Here is a 22,250-nt window from a genome sequence, read left to right on the forward strand (position 1 = left end):
TGAAGAATGGTAGAAAATTCATCTCTAATGCAAAGGGACCCAGGTTCGATTCTAGGCTGAAGATTTCCTGTTTCTTCTCACTGTACTCATGCTGTTAATTTTTCCATTGTCATTAATATTAAATCGTTATATTATGTTACGCATTATACATTTCTTTTAGCCTACACGGGATAATTGTGAGACAACAAATTGATATTTTCTCCCATTACACTACTTCATGATGAATGCCACTACAGAGAATGAATTCGTTAATTTCTGTTGTATTTGGTAATTGTTTATTTTACCAAATTCTTATCCATTACTGGATTACTTTTATCAGAATTAGCCCTTGACACAAAACATTAACGGGGTTGAGTATACGCGCCTTTTTTTAGCCGTTGATTTATATGGGGAATTATTTTTTTCTTTCTTTTTTTTTAATGAACTTAAATTTTAATGATGCAATCTTACTGATATCTTTTCCACATGTAGTTAAACGTATCCTGCTTTTTCAAAATAAATTTACACAAATATTACTTAAAACTGGTTATCTCTATATTAAAATGCTACGTTTATATGTTTCTGGCCAATTCCTTTCGACAACGAGATCTTTGAAACTACACACTTTAGAGAAGTGCCGTTTCTGCAGGTCGATTCCGAATTTTTATGTAGCTTTGCTAATTCTCATCGAAATTTAATAAAGAAATGTAGCCGGTTTCAATATTGAAAAAATAATCACGCCATAGAAACCAAACTCCTTCAGGTGGTGTACACGTGACACTATTACTTGTTTGAGGAATATAATATAAAAGCTGCTTATATTATGCTTACCAGTACTGTCCAAAGACAAAGTTGAGCCTTGTCGACTTGGAGGTCGACTGCTTGGACGGCTAGCGGGTCTACTTCCTGGTCGACTACTGGGTCTACTACTGGGCTGACTACCACCTGAAAGATTAAACACCACAAAATGTTATTGACAACTTCGTACTTCAAACTGCTGAAACAGAAGTAGTGTATGCTTCACTGTTAGGATTATGAATATCAGTGTTAACATACAAAGTAACACATAACAGAGTATATTTTTCACAAATTAATAATCTAATTCCAGCAGAAAAACATTTTTTAATTTTATTTATTTATACATATTTCTGGGTATTACTGACATTTACGGCCTTAAGTCCGTCACATATGAGGAATGACGTTCCTTGGCTAGCATACTATCCAGGGAAGGAAGGAAGCAGCTTGGGACCTGTATATTAGGGTAGTACACACTTTCAGGTTTACAAAAAATATTTTTTCCATTTTTTTTCAAAAACTACGCATGAGGATTTACACTCAATCATAGCATTTTGTTCAGCTTAATGAGAATTATCGATTGGTTCAGTGACTCATCTTTGTACAGTTTTTTTCGTTAAACTCTAAGAATATTATCGAATACATATATTAAAAAAAAAGATAAGAGTAAGTCATTTCTCCTTTACTATATTGTGATGTATGATGCTTACTTTAACACGAAAAATTCCCCACGGCTTAATCAATCATGCTTGTGCTTGAAAACTAACATTTTTCTTGATTTTCCTGCTGTTGAAATAAGACCAAAAAGAATGTTAAAGGATTATGGTAAGATTAACCCTTTTACTATTTTTAGGTGATAGGGTAGAATCTTCATTATTCGATTTAAAAAGTACCAATAAAACTTTTTTTCAAGACTGGAAGCATTGTAGAACATATTAAGTATGCTTTCACGCCTTTTTGCATCGAGAAATACGGTGTGATGTGAAACTCAAAAAAAAAAAAATTTTTTTTGTTATGCCTATTTTTATTTTTTGGCGGGCTTACTTTTGCACCTAGAAGATTGGAATTTTGCACACACAAATTCAGTGCACCTTTTAGTATTTTTCAGATGTCTGAGTTAAAACAGGGTGAGTCCAGATGGGCAAAATGTAAAGAAAAAGGGATATTTTTAACAAAAAATCCCTTTTTCGCGATTTTCCCGCCTCAGATACACGATGGAGACATATGAATGATACCGTTTGAAAGTCTGTTCTATTCTGAAGAGAATGATATATGAACTATGATCCTAGGATAAATAGGGATGTCTCAGGGAATTTTTATATTACATCCGGGTCATCTGAGGCGTTGTGGGGATGTTCTTAGCTCATTGATAAATATTTTTCTCGCTCTTAGTATTCAAGATAGAAGCTTGAAATTTTGCACACATATTTAGTACACCCCTTACTAATTTTTAAGTTGATTTTGAGATATGTGCGTTAATACAGAGAAGGTTTAGAGGGGCTCAAAATTTGAAAAGAAAAAAATTCAGAAAAATCCCCATTCTCCTCAAACTTTTCCACCTCAGGAACATGATAGGGAAATGTGAATGGTACCGTTTGAAATTCTGTTGTATTCTCAAGGCAATGAGGTACGAACCATGATCCTTCGATAAATAGGGATGTTACTGTAGTTGCTTGACTGAAAGTCTATAATTTACCCTAAAACAAGCCATAATTTAAAAGGGTTAAAGGATTATAATAAAATTAAAAAGTGTATTTTAAAAGTGACACTAGGTTACCCAACCATGATAATCCGTATGTCTTCTTAACTCAGAAATTAAAAAATTCATATTGAGTGTACTATAGCTTTCTGAACATACATTTTTTTTTTCAATTCGGAGGGAGATCATACAAGAAATTTAAACAGATGCTTTCCTTGTTAATTATTAATATTATATTTTAGCGAAGATGCTTTCTTTGTTTATTATTATTATTATTATTATTATTATTATTATTATATTTTAGCGAAGACATCATTATCCTTTGTTTTCGAGTAACGTAATGTAGGTGGCCCTAATTTCTAGCACCTAATAAGATTTTGATTTTCTGGTTACTGTAGCTTGTAAATAATTTTCTTAATTCGTAGTTCCTGTATAAACACATCATAATACAACTATTCTGTGACACATCAAACCATGGTACACAAGTACTTAAATCGAGTGTCACTATAAATTAGGTATAAACAGACTAAAAGTGTACGCGTTCTATCTATCTAAATTTATGTGATCACAAAGCATGAAGTTAAATTTTCATAATATTACACAAACAAGGCTGGTGGTTTCTATCATTTCACTTTGATGGTGCAACTTAGGGGAGGGAGAAATGAAATGAAATCTTTGAGTTTTACGTCCCACGGTTATGCCGGTTAGGCTAAAGGAGACTGTGATTATGAGAGATGAGTGAAAATGGTGGAATGAAGAAAGTGGGAGGAAACAGGAGAACCCCGAGAAAACCCACGAGCACGGTGTTTGTCCACCACAAAGTTCACTTGGCGGGGGCTGGGATCGAACCCGGGACCCCAAGCACCAGAGGTGAACGCTCTACCACTGAGCCACCGCGCCCCCCTTAGTGGAGGGAGAGTGGGATATATATATATATATATATATATATATATATATATATATATATATAAACGATCAATAATGACCAATATTAGTGTCGAATCCATAGTTTTTGGGGTCGCTGAAATCAACAGTGACACTTCCGATGCCGTCAAATCTAAATTCAGCCCCCATTAGTACTCCTAAGGGGGGGGATGGTGACTCTCACCGTGCGGGAATAAAGTATTGATGAACAAAATTATTGGAGTTAGATTTCTGTGATACTTTTATTTGCCGTAACGTAGGTTTTAAGGAAGATATAAGCCAATGGCATTTTCTGCTAGTTGGGAACATACTGTATTTAGAACATATATTGTTTAGCAGTTCTCATATCGAGTTCTACTTATTAAAAATACAGTTCGTTACCTGGAACTGATAAAAAATTACATTAATCTTAAGTTTCTTTGATAAAATAAAAAAATCTGACGTTGAATTATATACAAACCTGGGGTGAGACTTGGTCGATGGGATCCTTTGCGAGGCCTGGGGAGGGTTCCACCTTCATTATCACTCAGAGAATCCGGTGTCCCTGCAGAAAAGGACGATCGGCTTTTTCCCATAGGGACACTTCGGGAACTTCTTTCTCGGACCTACAGATAATAAACCAGTTAATTGTACGTGTACTGTTAGATCATTACATTATACACAAAGACAACAGTAATATATTGTATTGCATTAATTTCGCTATGTTACCTCTATAGAAGTTCCTAGTTTTCTGTTTATATTACATACGTTTCATAAGCAACTACTATAATTAAAATTTACATAAATTGATACAAGTGTTGCTGATTTATTTACCAATCCAAATTTTAAAAATATGGCATAATTGGATAAGAATGACATCAAATGGTTATGCCTTTTAGGGTAAAGAGAATATAATTAATAAAGGTGAATGATTATGTAGGAATTATTATAATATTATTACTAATAATAATAATAATAAATCAAAATGCTTTCATTTACAGATCATTCTCTATTCCTCATTGTTTGAAATCTGTATGCTATACCATATATCCAATTTAATAGAAAATAGGCAAAGTTAAAAAAAGAAAAAAGAAAAAATGTCTCAGGCAGTTACGAGATTTCAATATTTTGTGTGAACTTTGTGAACAGAAATTAACACTACAAATGGTATTCAAACACTAATATATAAATAAAAGTACTTATCACAAAAATTGGATCTCGTTATATATATATATATATATATATATATAAAATACTAGGTTTATATGTTTGTGGCCAGTTCTTTTGACGGTGATATCTCGGAAACCACAAGCTCTAGAAAGATGGCGTTTTCACTGACCGATTCCAAATTTTGTGTAAACTGTTCAGTTCTAATTGAATATTATAAAAAATGGGCGCTATTTCTTTATTACATTATTTAGGAGTACACTAGAAGCATTGAAATTTTAAAAAGCAAAGCATCGTATCCGATGATTTCTACATTGCAACACAACACAGTTGTACACAGGGGTTTGTATCTCTCAGGCGTTTGTTTCATGGCCAAATGATAATGAAAAACGAAGGATAACTATTTCTCCAGTCTAAGATGAATCTTTATTATTTGCAGTGTTTTGCCCAATGAACACCATATATCACTGACATTATAATTAATTGTGTATGTAATGTATTTGCTTATTACATATTGCATGCAAGAAGAAAGAAAACACTGATCATACATGAGTTAGAAACTCCAACCGGAAGTAGGCTCAAATCTTGCAAACTTTTTTAGATATTGCAAAATAATCGAAAAAAATATCCTCTTTATGATACTCCTTGCCGATTTTTATCAAGGCGACCTTCACTTGTGTCTGTGAAGGGACATGTACAGATGTTGTGAGGAATGACAAAAGAGATTCATGCTCATATGTGAATGAGCACTGTGCAGAGCGCAGGTTCAGCTAGCCTCTTACATTTTCACTTGTACTTCGAAACTAACTTTCTACGGATCGGTAAAAACACTGCTCAGTAATCTTGAGAGACTGAAGATATTTTACTCTATATAAAACTACTCGAGGAAAGTTTCTGTTGCGAAATACCAGAAAAATATGCTTCTTAGACGTAAACCCCAAAATTATGCATTAACTATATAGATTTCGAAACAATTCTAACAAGTGAAGATCCTTCGTATGTAGATATTCTTTATAACTGAGATAAATTAACAGAAGGATTAAGAGGCACAATATATCCCTTCATGACAATTTAAGGGGGTACGATATAGTTGCACGTTCATACACCTCTATCAACGTGATCATGTTTCACTTCTTATGTTTCAGGAGACCACATATTGATCACACTTCTAGGTCTCTCTATGTCAAGTGTACAAAAAAATCGCTTGGCCAATTATTTATTTATTTTTTAATCGTTTTCCCAACCCTAATGGCAGTCATTTTTGTTTAACAACATGCCTTGATTCTTGTGTTCGTAAGGGGTTTGCGTTAACTTACATTATTAAGACCTGGTGAACTCTACGTTGATGAATAAAAAACAGGGAAGAACAGCCTGTCTTATGTCTATATTTAATGAAATATGTTTGAAATTTTAAGTTGTTTTAGCCCCATAAGTGATTTTTTTTCATATATCAACTGTGGCGCAATCGGTAGGATCGCCAATTGTTAGTATTTGCTTATTAATAATGTCATACAACATTAGCTACGAACATTACTAGATGGATCTACGAAAATACAACTGTAGAAAATGCAGTTGTACACAGCTCAATAGTAACAATCAAATATATATATGGTGTTCTAAAAATGTTAAATAATAATATAGAAATACAAAATTTAATTGTATAGTAATATTATCATCAATTTAAACAATATTATCACTCACTAACCATAGACTCAATTGTTAAATATTATATTATACATACATATATATATATATATATATATATATATATATATATATATATATATATATATATATATATATATATATACACTGTTGTATCTCCGAAAATTGCTCTTTTTTCAATAAAGCACGCAACAAAAAATTTCGTCGAAGAACCGCGATCATGAACTTATATTATTGTATGAAATAAATTTATATTTTGATTTAAAGATTTTTTTTTCTTATAGTGCCAGAAAACTGTTTCTTTGTAACTTAAACAATTACAGATATCATTTACAAATTCTGAACTAGTACCGAAGTAGATTTTCATAGCTCGTATTAACATGTTTCAAACCCTTTGGATCTCAAGTAATCTGATAACATCTAGGAGTAATTGACTGCAACAATCAAGTACTTTGTGTATACTTTCGTGTGAATATTTTTTACAAGACACTGTGTCAATGTAGCTCATGGAATACGGCAAGTGACATTTCTTGCAATTCAGTTATATCTGTTCTGTCTGATTTTTACAAAACTCCAAAAGTATACAAACTTTATTTGTTGCAAGAGCGGTATTGTTTGTTGTTTTTAACCAATTTACATATAAAAAGAACACTGAAAAGGTGATGAAACTATCAAATTTGAAAAGAAAGAACTACTTAACCTAACATTTTTCTCACATTTTCCAAAGTAGCTTAGCACAGTTAAGAAGAACACGATTTCAATGTAGTTAACGGATTTGTTTGTTCATTTGTTATCGAACTACATATACACCAAAAACCGAATTTCTTTCGTGAAAGCTGAGTACGCTGACCATGTTTTACAAGAGGTAACTCTTCAGTTAACTGAGACCTACAATTTACAATACTAAACACTATGTAAACGAGTCTTCAGCGTGCAGATAATTACTGAGAATTTTATGACGTTATAACTGACTTCTTTCAAGCAACATGCATATCCAGAACCACTGAAAAATGTGAGAAAATTATTCAATGACAAACCTACTTTTAAACACAATATAAAAATATTCACTGATATTATACTTGAAAACTAGGAATTTCTATAATAGGCTAACACACTTTTCTGAAGACATTCATAATAATTATTTGATACTTTTTCATAAGCAAAATTTGATCCAAAAACAGCTTGGTATTAAACATTATGTCACATCTCTGTGTTTAAAACAATATAAACTATTAAATTTATTGAAATATTTTGACTCACCAGAGGCAACTGGGAAACATAGAGCAATTGGTGATGGTCTTCAACTCCGGCTATTTCGACTAGCATGAGCAAGAGAAACCAACGAATATTAAATGGGTACCTACCATCATTAACCATGCAACGGGTTAACTCATGAGATAATCTAAACATGACAGAAAAACATTAGGTAACTAAATAATGAGTATGCCACTGCCAGACCAACGTCGAAGTAATGCTTAGCTACAATAAATCAACGTTGGGCCAACGTTGGACCAACGTCAAAGTAATGCTTAGTCACAATAATTCAACGCTGAACCAACGCCAAAGTAATGCTTAGCTACAATAACTCAACGTTGGGCCAATGCTGGACCAACGTCAAAGTACTGCTTAGCTAAAATAACTCAACGCTGGACCAACGCCAAAGTAATGCTTTGCTACAATAACTCAACGTCGGCCCAACGCTGGACCAACGTCAAAGTAACGTTTATCTATAATAACTCAACGTTGCGCCAACGCTAAAGTAATGTTTATGGCAACTCATTTTAGAGCCAACTTAGAAATTGTTACAGTAACAGCTCACTGTTGTTGGAACAACGATGAGTCGCCTTTCATGCTATAAGTGGGAACTTACATGTTTAGAATATCTAGTAGTTAGCTTAGTAAGGAAGCGAAATGTAACTCCATCTAGCTACAGGAGATCCAATTAATCTGCCAGCTTTCTTTTATTGTTTTTCATTTTTGTTTTTAAGAACAAATAATCCGGTATATTTTTTAACGTAATTTTATACACTAAGACCTTTTTACGCTCGAAAATCTTGTAGTGCGACCATTTAAGTTAAATGCAACTCATTCATAATACTAATAATAATTATAAAAAAATAAATAAAAATAAGTTTAAAACAAAAATGAAAAACAAAGAAAAAAGAAAGAGGCAAACTTGACAGACTGAGAAAAAAGTTTCTAATCTAGACGGATGTACAAATGCATGCATGAGAGTTTAGAAGAGGGAGGGAACATACAGTTAAAGAAATTATTTTGTAAACACGAAAACATAACTATTCAATCAATTAATTAGTAGGTCTGTTAATGGTATGGTACGTTCTCAAATTAGAATTTTGATATTAGGCTTAAGAACTGAGAATTCAGAGTAGTTAACGGAGATTTAGAAAACATGAAAAAAATAGCTAGTACAATGTCAATCAAGAAAGCGAAAAGTAGGAAATACTACGGATATTTTATAGTTATTACGGAAACAGAAATGTCAATTGATCTGTCGGCTTGTATAATTGTATAATTTTGTTCAATTAATAATAATAATAATAATAATAATAATAATAATAATAATAATAATAATAATAATAATAATAATAATAATCTGTATCTTTTCAGTCCATGTCGACTAAAACCACGGAATCCATGTTATTATTCAGTTCTAAATCTTTTGTCCTCGTGAATTCTGTCGAGGAATTTGAAGCTTAAAATATATAAAACGAGAATCATGCCTGCTGTTCTGTATGGTTGCGAAACACGGTCGCTTACTCTGAGGGAAGAATGTAGTTTGAAAGTATTTCAGAACAACATCCTGAAACGAATATTCGGACCTAAGAGGAATGGCGGAAACTTCATAACGAGGAACTAGATAATACCAAACATTGTTAGGATCATCAAGGCCAGGAGACTCAAACGGCAAGTCATGTAGCCAGGACGGAAGAAAGTAGGAACGTTTTCAAACTTTTAGCTGGAAGTCCAATCGGAAAACGACCATTAGGAAGACCTTGGTGCAGATGGGAGGACAATATTAAGATGGATGTCGCAGAAATAGGAATACAAAGTAGAAACTGGATACAGTTGGTTAAAGATAGAAGTCAGTGGAGAGCTTTCGTGAACGCGGCATTGAAGCTCTAGGTCCCATAGACCATGGAGTTAGTTTTAGTTAGAAAGAGTCTGGCCAACCGGATTTCTATACTTCCTCAAATTCTGATAAATTTAGAATAATAATTTTAGATAAATAATTTTTAGGTTGTTATACCTTCTTTATCCTTCTAAAAATAATTCGCATATTTGAAATTTAAGGTGCGGCAAAATGACTATTTTTATACTGAAGTATTAACTGTTTTTACGTTGTTTTTTTTCTCAGATTGATCATTTTTCTTAAAATATAGGGAAAAAATTTAAAATTAGTATTTTAGGTTTCTACGGATTCTTATTTAGGTAATACTGAACAAAATTCTACAGCTGAATAAATATATTACCGAACTATGCGTATTTACATTGTCGGTATTATAACAGCACCGACAACGAACACATTATCCTAGTTAACAAGTTAGATATGTGTGATGAAGATGATGTTATAAAGCCAAAACACAGTTTCAACATGTTTCTTCATCTATAGTGCTTTCTTCAGGGTTTGTGCGTCTGAAGAAAGAAAAAAAATATATAATATACTAACTTCGATACGTTTCACATTGATATTGATTCATTCCATAAGCGAGATGTTAAAATTTAACATGCAGTTTATACCAGTGCTGGGCGCACAAACAGGTTTTCTATCAAACCGATTTCGATCCAAAGGCGAATCGGTTTTCGAAAAGCCGAAAGAGGTTTCTGATTTTTTTAAAAATTGAAACTGTTTTGCCCATCCCTACTTTGTACAATTTACATAGTCAATGTATAAAGAGTTTTGTTTCGCATTTGTCTTCATAGACGAGATTATTTTGACAATGAAAATTCCATTTGGAGTTAACAAACATTGTATTAATGGTAACTTCACGGGTTTCAGTTGTAATAACATCAATAACGACATAAAGGCATTAGTAACTCAGAGCTGAATCGATGTTGGCTTGATAATTAGCATATCGTAAGGACTAGATATACAATCATTCAAATCTCTACATAAGCAGGCACATCCTTGGAGAAGTAAATCTATTTTTTTTTTTCTTGGTATTAAATCAGAGCTTTTCTTTATTTCAATTTTATTGACTTTCCTTAACTGGATAAAAATATGAAGAAAAAAATGAATATTCTTGATTTTTTCCTAAAACTCTCAGTTCTAAAGCCATGATTGCTTCACTCTTTTCAAGCATCATTCTTCAAAAAAATGTACTTGTACAGCATTCAGAAAACTCTGCATGCATATTGATGGCATCCGCTAGGAAGGAAACAATACAGTCATCTTAGCAACACTTGTTCAGTCCACACTGAAGACACTGCACAATTATTAGGTAAAATGCAGTTGACATTAGCCGTACACAGGAGTCTTTCAAATGCAGGTTTCAAACCATCATTAGTTGTTCGTTGCTTTTTTTTATTGAATGTATATATATAAATTTAAGAACATAGAAAACGTGTATAGGACATTTACCCAATGATATACTGGGCCTTGTGAACCCATTGCAAGCGGATAGGAACACGGGATTTCTTCCTGCTGCCTCAGTGATTCGAAAATTGGCATCAATTGCGTCAAGAAGTACTGGGCTGCAAAAAGGGGCAGCCGTAACAGAACGGAAAAAAGTATTATTATTTGAATGCATGCAAGTGAAGAGAAAGAAAAAAAGCGTTTTCAACTGAAAGAGAAAGCTTAGATTGACTTAAGTAAACTAGAACATAAAGTAAATAGCCTTTACCAAAAACACGTTGGCAACTTAGAAATATATTTTTTATATACTTGTATATAATTATTTATTTTAAGTTCTTATCTATTAGTATCTAGAATGACCAATTAAAAAAATCACCAATGCAGAACTATGATCGTTTTTTATTTTCAATTATTTTAAGTAAATATTCATTCTACACTCAATAGCTATTATGTCCCCATGTTAAGAACAAACTCTAGTGCAAGGCCGGCTCTACCATAGGTTCAACACATGCATTTGCACGGGGCGACAAAATCTATCGTAACTATATTATTTTAAAACAAATACTTCTTGTTGGAAATAAACTTCATAATGATGGTAGTTAAAGTTTACCTTCTGCTTAAGTACTACATTCCTAAATCATGTTTAGGTCGCATCAGTTTAAGGTCACATGATCAGCGTTAAGACAAACGGTCAAACAAATCCCAGTATAAATTGCTTGATCGTTGTCAAATACAAGAACTCAGTTCTCGAACAGTAGTGAACACCTGTTCCATTTAGTTAGTTATCACAGTTTTGATATGAAAACTAGTCTTGTCTTTGTCACAAACAAGTTCCTTATCATTGAAGGTGGACATTTTTTTTCTTAACAGATGTAGAAGGAAAAGCAAAAAGAAAGATAAAAGAGTTAGTTGCACTGGAATTGTAAACTACTATATTGAGATTGAAGCTCGATACTGAATTCTAAAAAAAAAAAAAAAGAAAAAAAAATCTCTGCAGGTGTGTTTGCTTTATCTTTCACTAACATAATAGATTATTATTTAAAGAAAAAAACACAACGAGATTGTATTTGTAGTGTTTAGGCCTTTCTGAGTGTGAGTTCTCTTTCCCTCCGATCGTTGTTCACGATGGGGTAGCATACTTAAAATAGTAGCTTTTAAGATTTGTTCTTTCTAGAGGAGGGGGCAGGGCGGCAAGTGATGTAATTACATTGGGTGGCAAATTGCCTAGGACCGGCCCTGCTCTGTGTCATGAGAATGTTCATTTTAGTTTCTTAGCAGTATCTTCCGAGTTCTTTCATGGCAACTAGAGTATAACAGAATATATTACAACTCAGGATTACATCACTTAGATCGATTGTGTGTTCTCATTAGTAACCAGAGTTAATGTAAGCACAAATAATGTTGTACGGTACTTTAAAGATATAGGAAATTAAAAACGATTTTTCTAGGGCAGAAGATAATATTAACTTTGACTCCTACTGGACTATCTCGCCTCCAAAAAAGTTACTGTATACTGTTCTTGTTAATCTAAGAAGAAAAGTTTTAAGTTACAATAATTAGCATTACTGCACGTTGGTGATTTTCTATTGATCTTAAAAGTGTTATCCTGGCGGAATTAAGAGAGAAAATTATTTTATATAACCTTTATAGTATTTACAACATACTTACCGAGATCTGCACCACCACTTATTTATCGCTTATTTTCACAAATTTTCATCGATTTTCTTTAGAGATGAAAAAAAAACAAACTAGAAAGACGATAAAAATTTTGAAAGGACATCGATCAGTGCCAATATACTAAATATCATTCCAACAGTTATCTGGTGGGAAAACAAAAAGCAGTCGACTACGAGGTTCGAACATGAAATCTGCTGATTACAATGCCAAAGTGTTAACAGTTGAGAAATGGTTCGTACTAGCTTTGCTATGTTAAATATCAAACTATAAATATAAATTGCTGAGTAAAGCAATATTTATTTTAAAATAATAAATGTGTAACAGTTTCGCCAACTAACTGAACACACTGGCTTCATGTCAGTTTCTGATGAAGCTAATATGTTCAGTTAGTTGGCGAAACTGTTACAAATGTATTATTTTAAATCGCTGAGCAAAGCAATATTTATTTTAAAATAATACATGTGTAACAGTTTCGCCAACTAACTGAACACACTGGCTTCATGTCAGTTTCTGATGAAGCTAATATGTTCAGTTAGTTGGCGAAACTGTTACACATGTATTATTTTAAATCGCTGAGCAAAGCAATATTTATTTTAAAATAATAAATGTGTAACAGTTTCGCCAACTAACTGAACACACTGGCTTCATGTTAGTTTCTGATGAAGCCAATAATGTTCAGTTAGTTGGCGAAACTGTTACACATTTATTATTTTTAAATAAACGTTGCTTTGCTCAGCAAATTTGTATTTCTAGTTTAAGAAAATACAAATTTCTCTAAAACAGCTGTAATTACATTTATTGATTACTTCAGTTTAGTTTCCCGCAAAATATTGAGTTTGATGAAAAAAAAAAATCGATGAAAACTGTTGAAAATAATTGCTGGAGAAACTTAGTTTAACCTAGTTTTACTATCCGAAACTATCTTTAGATACTAACATATAAGTAAAGGAAACGTGGTGACAAAGTAATAAGAAAAGATGAAGAGAATATAAGGTATTTTGTATATTTCTTCAAAACGAAGGCTGAAAAAAAAGAAGAAAATAGAGCATAAGGAATCAGTATAACATAAGGTTTGGAGAAAAAAGGGAGGTAGAATCCATTTTATGGTATCTCCTGAGGTATGTACTGCACTTTTTATGTACTCACCATCAAATAAATACATACTACAAAATAGCTTACCATGCAGGTGCTGCTTTATACGTACTCCATACCCAATATGGCACTGTAAAAGGTGAAGCCCTAGCCAAACATGCTTACTAACCTGTGTACACTTGCACTTTATGTAAGACTTGCAACAAGTTCAAGAACTACGAAAAAAAAAATCTTTGAAAAAAGCCAAAGTCATTTCATTCTTGCGCAAAAAAATAATAAAATGCAAGCTTTTATTTCCTTAATGCCACTAGAAAACAGGGAACGCAAGGTGTGTTCTCTTTTCTCCCTACTAAAATAAACAGGACAAAACAGAAAGAAGTCTAAAAGCGTATAATATACAAAAGTAAGCAATAAAAAGGAAAGGTTTAAGAACTATAGTGTGTATTTATAAAATAATAATAATAATAATAATAATAATAAAAATAGTTTATATGTCTGTGATCTCTGCTTAACCCCAAAGTGCTTTTCATAGGCTTTTTAGTTAACAATTGATGTTGGTATTTAAAAAGGACAGACAAAACAAACGTTTCTTTCTGTCGCTATTTCATAGTTTGGTTCTTAAATATGAATAATAAAGGATGTCCCACTGGGTACAGAAGTTTTTTTTTTCCTTTCTTGTAATAAACAACTGAGTTGAGTTGATTTTGAGTTTAACGTCCCTTTCAGCAGCGAGGCTATATGAGCCGGAACCTACTGATTAACGTGGAACCCGATCCACATGAGCTCCCGCCGGTAATCGAACCCGGGTTTCCCCACGCCAAAGGCGCGTACGCTAACTGCTTAGCCACAAAGGAACTCGTAGTAAATAATTAGTTAACCCACAAATAAGATGTTCATTGAAACATACCTGGTTTCTTCTTTCAGAGGAATTTGTTATGTGGGGAGTAATCAGTTACTTTTGAGAAGCAAGTTTGGTAAAACTGTTAGTCGCTGAACAGATTGATGACGTGTTTGGAAGCAGTCTATGGACATTGTATTCGGTAGCCTAATTCCTTTTTCTTTTTAAAACATCTAAAGACCTTCTGGAACAAAAATTTCGTGTCTTGCCTGCCAGGGAGGGGAATTTAGAAATTAGATTTCTGGGTTTTCGGCAGCTATGGCCATGTTACGCCGTCACGATGAGGAATAACGTCCCTCGACGATCACACTATTCGAGGAGAGGGAAGGAAGGAAGTGGCCTGGGACCTGCATGTTAGGTACTACCCCGGCATTTGCCTGGTGAGAATAAGAAAAATCCAGCAAACCTCACTACTCAGGATGGCTGGCTTCAAAAAGCGTTTACCACTTTTTTCGACCGAGTGTCCCCACCGGGAATCGAACCCGGGACCACTCGCACAAAAGATATTTTGCCTGCCAGTGAGAATTTGTGAATACACTTTCTGGAAAGGAGAAACCGATAATATTTTAACTTCAAAAAATCTGTGTGCATTATATCGTGGGAGAATAGTGGGGCAAATTTTAATCTTGCAAATACCTAATAATATTCAGAACATTTCTTGCTGAAACAATTTATCGGCCAATCTTACCCAGGAATACTTCCGACAAGATTAATCCCATTCCTCACATTAAAAACAACATAAATCGGAATTTATCTTTCAATGAATTGGTAACGTTTTGGATGTGTAGCCAGCACATCCACCAGATTTGGATCTGGGAGGGTGTACACAATCAAGACTCGGAGACTTGAACAATTAAAAAGCAAAAACATTCACCGGGGCATGCAAAACTGAGTTCAACGGTTTCTGGAGATCAGTGAAGTTACTCCCAACGCATTTCGTGAATTACATATTCTTTCCTCAAGAATCCAGATATATCGTCACATTATGATGTTAGAAACTTGTAAACTTGCAAGAAAAACGTAGGGTTCTCTACCTAATGGGGCACCCAAAGGCTCACAAGCACCAAGCCTTCCAAACTACTTTCTTGATTGTCCTTGAAGACAAAACAACACAGAACAATTAATTAACACGAATCCCTATTCAACAGATCCATCCAACAAGAGGGACAAAACAATTCCACATGATTTCCACTTGTATAGTATATTTTCCTTCGACAAGTGCTTTTTTTTTGTCTATGAAAAGCACTATTTTTTAAACTTCTTTTTTGTTAAAAATGTAAATAATGAAATGAAATGACTTGTGCTTTAGAGTTAAAAAAAATTAGATAAAAATAATATTTGTTCTTAAAAAAATCCGATTAAAATTTGTTAAAAATGTTTTTATTATTGCGAAACAAGATTGTGATGAAATGCATAAACAAACCTTCGTGATGGGGCCTGCCATGGTAAGGGATTGTGACGCACGAGCCGCAGCTCCAGATGGGCCTGACACTGAGTTGTTAGGACTTGGTTTGGATTTGAAGGGAGTCATGCTCTGAGATACTCCCTCAGCCAAGATGAACTGTTCACGAAGCTCGATGTTTGTACGGCCCTTAGCTAGTGGGAGGTGAAAGCACACAAAACATTGGGGTTAAAGGAACTTTTGGGACTAATCTAAACGTCAAAAAAATATTTAGCGTGCTACAGAAAAATTATAACATGCTAAGAACACAAAAAAGTATAGTAAAAAAATAATGGTGCAGCCAATTCGTTCATGTAAAAAAAAATGTATATATATAAATATTATGTGTATATTTACACACAAATAAAATATATATTAAAAAAAATAGGAGCAACTAAAATTTCTGTATCACTGACAAAGACACATCTTTTTGAAAGCATAAAATATTGATATGAATATAACAGGACACCATCCAAAAAGAAATTAAATAAATGAAGCATTTGTGAGCTGACACTTATCTCCTTGGATTCAATAGATCATTTTCTGTCTGTGAAGGGTGTAACTGTTAAGTCTCTTGCAATACAATCATTTATTATATTAGTCTTCTATTAGGACCATTTAAATACTATATTTTTCCACCTCCCTCTCCCGTTTTTTCTTTCTTTCGCCTTTTTTTTTTTTTCTTAAAGAGTATATTTTCTATTAAACCTGTATAAAAGTCAAACATATCTGAAAAATTATTTACTATAAATAATCCTATGAAACAATTTCTGAGTGATTTTAAATTTACTATATTGGTCTTAATATAGAGATGAAAAGAAAAAAAACATCTGCAATCATCAATAATCCTAATAAGCAGTCACGCTAACAGGTGTCGCTATCTGCGCTACCACTTGCCTGCCTAATGCCAACAAATGTCGTTATCTGCGTTATCACTTGCCTGTCTGATGCTAATAGATGTCGCTATCTGCGCTATCGCTTGCTTGCCTGACGTAATAAATATCGCTACTTATGCTATCAGGTGTTAAGCTGTGCAGGCAAGTGATTACCGATATAAAACAACTAGTCACGGAAATCAAAATATGTATAACTAATTAAATCACCTTTTCATGTATTTACTTGCCATGTATTGCTAAGTCTATAAGTACACTAGAAGTAACTTTCATAATACATCAATAAAAAAGTAACGCTTATCACTAATGTAAAACGAGCTTATGCCATACTTAGTGTTCATCTATCAATTATTCTATCAGAATAATTACATGTATCTATATCGTTAAAGGAATAACGATGGATTTATTTTAAATAATAATAATTTATTTCGTCTTCTGCAATATATACTTAATTATTTCTACAGAATAAATAAACGAAAGTCTATCGTCCAGAATCAAGAAATATTAATTTATCCAAGATTAATAAATCTTAGTTTAGAAAACTTGTAGTAATGAAAAATTTGTCACCATAAAACTAATTATTCCTGCTTATTATAGTGTTTTAATATCAGTAATTTTCTACGATAATCTCATTATTTGGAATATTTTTAGCCTATTATAACAATTTAAATCTATAAAATATCTGAATATTACATTTAATTCAAAACTTGCAACAAAGGTAAACCTATAATTACGAAAGATCAAATTTGAGTTGATACAAAACTAAGAAGTTTGTGTATTCTAATAATATTCCAGAACGATAAAAAGAAAATAAAAGCTAATGTAATCTAATTTATAGTAACTTGAGTTGTACAAACATATTATCTACTGGGTATTATCTTCTACAACAATTATAATCCCATTGCATGCTGCTCATGCTTTTTTTTTTTTTTTTTTAAGTAATATTTTGTTCCCAGATTTAGAAGTAGTTTTAATTTCGGCATAAAACATTAATATTTCTTCTTTACAGCCACAGTATATTTCGTAATGCATGACTTTTTTTAAAGAAAAAACTACCAGATAGATAAATAGATAGTCCCAAACTATACGTACCTACGAATATTTTTGTATAAAGCTTTGGTCAAATATACCATATTGATGATCTGTATCATCATCAATTTATACAAAATGCATGCTTCCCCTTCAGTTATTGACAAAAGTATAGCAGCATAACTACGAGTTATTCTCCTTTGTATAGATACATTGTTTAAAACATATTTAAATCTTCTCAATGCTAAGCATAAGAAGTTATCCTTGAATGAACAATTTCATATTGAATCCAAAGAGAAACTTTTAAACATACATATATCACTTGCACATAACACCAAGCGCGAGTGTGTAAAATTTCCTATACTGCCGAAAACGCATGGGTATTTGTACTTTTTATTATTTCTTTTTTTCAAAAGACAAAAATTCACAAAATTAAAAACTATCACGATTATACTAAATCTCACACCACACAACTGACAAGGAAACATATGAAAAGTGACGTCTCTAACAGAACAAAAACAACTACCAGAACAAAAACAACCTGTGTTTATACATGCTAAATTTGGTGAAAGCAATATACAAAATAGTACACAACAAAATACATGCATGCTTTTGTTTTTTTCTTACATTGCTCAATAGGCCCCAAGGGACACCAGGCTTCATGTTCCTCAGGTTTGTTAGGGTCCGGTATAGGACACAAAACCACTGATCAGTAAATAAGTGTATAAATCCAAGCCACGCAATGCGCAAATAGTGAGAGATAAGAGTTTTCAAAATAAGAAGTAAAGCAAAGCAAAACCCATAATGAAAACATGCAAATTTGCAAATCAAGCACAAAAAGAAAGGTTCATAAAGAAAAAGTGAATAGAATATCAAGCGATAGAAAAAAGGGGATTGGATAATGACAAAACAAGAAAGGGATAAAAGAAAGGATAAAGGAAATGAGGATAAATGTCAAAAGGGAATAAAGGATTAAAAAAAGAAAAAAAGACAAGGAAAGAAGCATATTATAGTTAGGATCAATTTACTTAAGTTAACTACCAATTAATTACATGCCTATCGGAAAAAAAATACTAGTGCTTTCAATTTTACAATACAATAGAAAAAAAAAGTACTTCTGACTTGCAGTTGCATTTTGTTATATATATAAAAATATTAGTACATGTCAGAAGAAAAGAAAGACAGATGTAAATAAAGCTGACGTTAATGTTTTTTCTTCTTACAGATAGTTTTCAAGATTCTACTGTCATTAGCTGTAGTTGACAAAAAAATTACAAAATAATTCAGGCTCAAACAACTGTCACCTCAGGAGGAGTGTATGCTACATTGTAGAAAATAAAAAAAAAATAATAATCAAATGTTTGAAGGATAATTAGAAGGAAGAGAGAAATAGTTAAGTGAAGTTGTTAGTGCATACTTCTAAAGCAAATTCTGATTTTCTAATTATTATTATTATGATGATTAAATCTTCTATATAGTATTAATTTACTATTAAGATGAGCTACTTTTAAAACACAGCTACTTTCTTTATTAAAAAAGTTTTTTTTTCTCCCTAAAATTTTACTTTTATGATTCATATCCTGAAACTTAAGAAAGAAAAGATAGAATAATATATCCTTAATAATTAATCTGAAAATTTGTGAGAAAATATATTTCACTATTTCAGAAACAGAAATTTTTGTTTTCGAATAGAAGAAAACAACACATTCATTTCCCGGGAAGAGAAAATATTTTCCTAACATTAAATATTGTAAATTAAATAAAAAGAATATTGTTATTGCTATATCACCTTAAGATGAAATCAGATCTCAAACTTCATATTTTTTCAATTTTCGACAACACTTTTAGTCAACTAATTTTAAAATATTACATCATCCTCATATATATATTTTCTAAATATTAATTTCATATTTTTCAGAAAAAAATATGTAGTTTTAAATCAAGAACTAAATAATGTATAATCCTATATTTCTATCTGTGAAAATTTAATTTTGATTTTAATGCGAACAGGTGGATATGAACTGTACGGTATATACAAGGGACGATCAGAAACTAATGTTACAATGTTGATATTTCTAGAGTTTCGTCTGTTACAGAGGAATGAGGAGTGTGCGGTAATTTTAATACATGGAGTTGACAACTATGCAGAGTTTCAGCTACCCGCCACCTATGGCGCTAGTTACAGGTAAACACAAATAGGCGACTAGTCTGGAAAACTGGTCTTGCGAAAAAATTCGCTCAGTTATTCGATTTCTGTGGGCGAAACATGTAACCGCGGCTGGTAGAGGTTTACGGAAAGACTGTAATGTCTCGTCAGCATGTCGCAGAATGTTGTCGGAACTTCGCGGCTTGTAGAGGAAAGGTCACCGACGAGGAGCCCAGAGGACCACCACGCTGATGAAGTAGTTTCGGTGTGACATCGTCGATCACTCTCCCTACAGCCCGGACCTCGCTCCAAGCGACTTCCACCTGTTCCCGCACTTGAAGCAGCACCTAGGAGGCCGTCGCTTCGCTTCACACGAGGAGGTGAAATACTTTGTGACAACGTGGCTGAACACGCAAGGACAGGATTTTTACCAGGAGCAAATCTTGAAAACTCATCCCACGATGCGACAAGTGGTTCAACCGATATGGAAACTATGTTGAAAAATAACCTAATGTATGTATTATCTGTTGGCTGTATTGGTTGTATGAAATAATATATACATGTTTGACTGAAGGCTTTGTAATCTTACTTTCCGATCATCCCTCGTATATCATTGGGTGAGATGGTGTTTGAATCTGTATTTAACTCAACTTAAGACAATTACTGACGAACCACTCAGGTAAAACTCTTGAAGATTTAAAAAAACTTTCCGAATTATATATATTATAATTTCTCATTTAATTAAGATCTTATTGTATTGCATTGAAAATTGTGTTCTTTTCAGATTAAGCAGAACTTTAAAAAAAAAAGAAAAGAAACTTTTTTTTTCTGTTATTAACTGCAACTATTCTTAAAGTGTTGTTAAATATTAAATATTTGAAAATGAGGCCGAGTTAAAATATTACTTCTGTACATCTTTGAGATCTGATTTTCGTCATTTCTATACTATTTTATATTACATAGTTGCAAGCAAAAGTACATATAGACCCCATATATACTTTTTTTTGTCCAGAATAACGTAAGGACTGACGAGCCAATTTGAGTAATTTTCTTTGTTACTTAAAGAACGTAAGAAATACTTATTTAAATTTTTCATACTAACCTCCGTGTTTCCTAAACAGAAAGTAAAGTGCATAAAGATCTACAATATTCCAAAAACTGCTTTTTTTCCCTCCCGGCAGTAAAGAATCCTGCTTTTTCTCGTGTTCTATTTGTTACTTAGGATTTAGGATTTAGATTTCTGGGCTTTTGACATTTATGGCTATGTAGCCCGTATGAAGATGACGTCCCTCGGCGAGCACACTATTCGGGGAAAGGGAAGGAAAGAAGCGGCCTGGGACCTATATGTTAGGTATCACCCGGCATTTGCCTGTGTGAATGAGGGAAAACCCAGGAAAACTTCATTCAGGATTGCTGGCCTGAAAAAGCTTTTTACAATTTTTTGACCGAGTGCCCCCACCGGGAATCGAACTCGGGACCGCTCGCACCGAAGGCGAGAGCTATTTGTTACTTGCCCTAAGCAAAGTTCAAAGTTAATCGAGTTAATCCCACTAGTGTCCATAATTATCAGTTAGAGTCAAAGAAAATGAACTTGCAAGAAGAATCAAAGAATTTACAATCTATTTGTATTGAAGAGTCTTGTACGGTAAATAAAACTAAGAAGTGAACATTTTTGTGATAAACCCTTGGTACCTTATTTTTATTATTGCCATCTGAAATCATGTAATATTGATCTTATAAGCGAGCTAAGTGTGCTCAATTTAATGATCAGTTACATTTAGGGTAAGTGTCTAGTTTTAGTACAAACCAGGTTGATATAGATGTCAAACAGGGTTACCAATCTGCAAAAAAACAAAACAAAAAAAAAAAAAACTCTAATTCCGGAAGATTTATATTTTTCAATTCAAGTTATACAGGAATATGTCGGTAAAGCAGTAATGCTTAACGATGAACAAAAACAGGGTTTATTCTCATTACTAATGAAGCTCAGACCAGTCCAGTCCAGTCTGCCAAGTTTCGTGGCAAATGTAATAAGTTTAGTTATAAGATAGAATTACTGGAACCTATCGTCGGACAATTGTACGGTATTCCAGTGAAGTATCGCGAACAATTTCGGGAAATGGAGAAATTTAGGGTCATCCGGCGTAGCAATAGTCCATTCTAAAATGCGTTATATGTAGTACCCAAAGCCAATGGTAAACTAAGGCTAGTTCTTGATTTACGTGCTCATAACGAGAAGGCATTACCTCCAAACTTAAGGATAAAGAAAATA

General features: G+C 32.9%; 1 protein-coding gene across 38 annotated transcripts in view; it reads right to left on the reverse strand.

Moving 5' to 3' along the window:
- shot (dystonin-like protein short stop) overlaps positions 1-22,250 on the reverse strand; it is a 620,212-nt gene that overhangs the window by 22,337 nt on the left and 575,625 nt on the right. For 34 of the 38 annotated variants that reach the window (XM_081739920.1, XM_081739887.1, XM_081739913.1 and 31 more), the window contains 4 exons: positions 18,460-18,537; positions 15,893-16,065; positions 3,858-4,002; positions 811-924 (listed from right to left, as the gene is read on the reverse strand). In XM_081739920.1, coding sequence (XP_081596046.1) covers positions 811-924; positions 3,858-4,002; positions 15,893-16,065; positions 18,460-18,537 — 510 coding nt within the window. Of the gene's footprint in view, positions 1-810; positions 925-3,857; positions 4,003-10,808; positions 10,922-15,892; positions 16,066-18,459; positions 18,538-22,250 lie in introns of all 38 variants that reach the window. The other 4 variants (XM_081739979.1, XM_081739970.1, XM_081739748.1 and 1 more) reach the window with 2 other exon arrangements.

This window comes from Thermobia domestica, chromosome 2, assembly GCF_964235325.1.
Source record: "Thermobia domestica chromosome 2, izTheDome1.hap1.1, whole genome shotgun sequence".
In the NCBI taxonomy this organism is placed as follows: Eukaryota; Metazoa; Arthropoda; class Insecta; order Zygentoma; family Lepismatidae; genus Thermobia; species Thermobia domestica.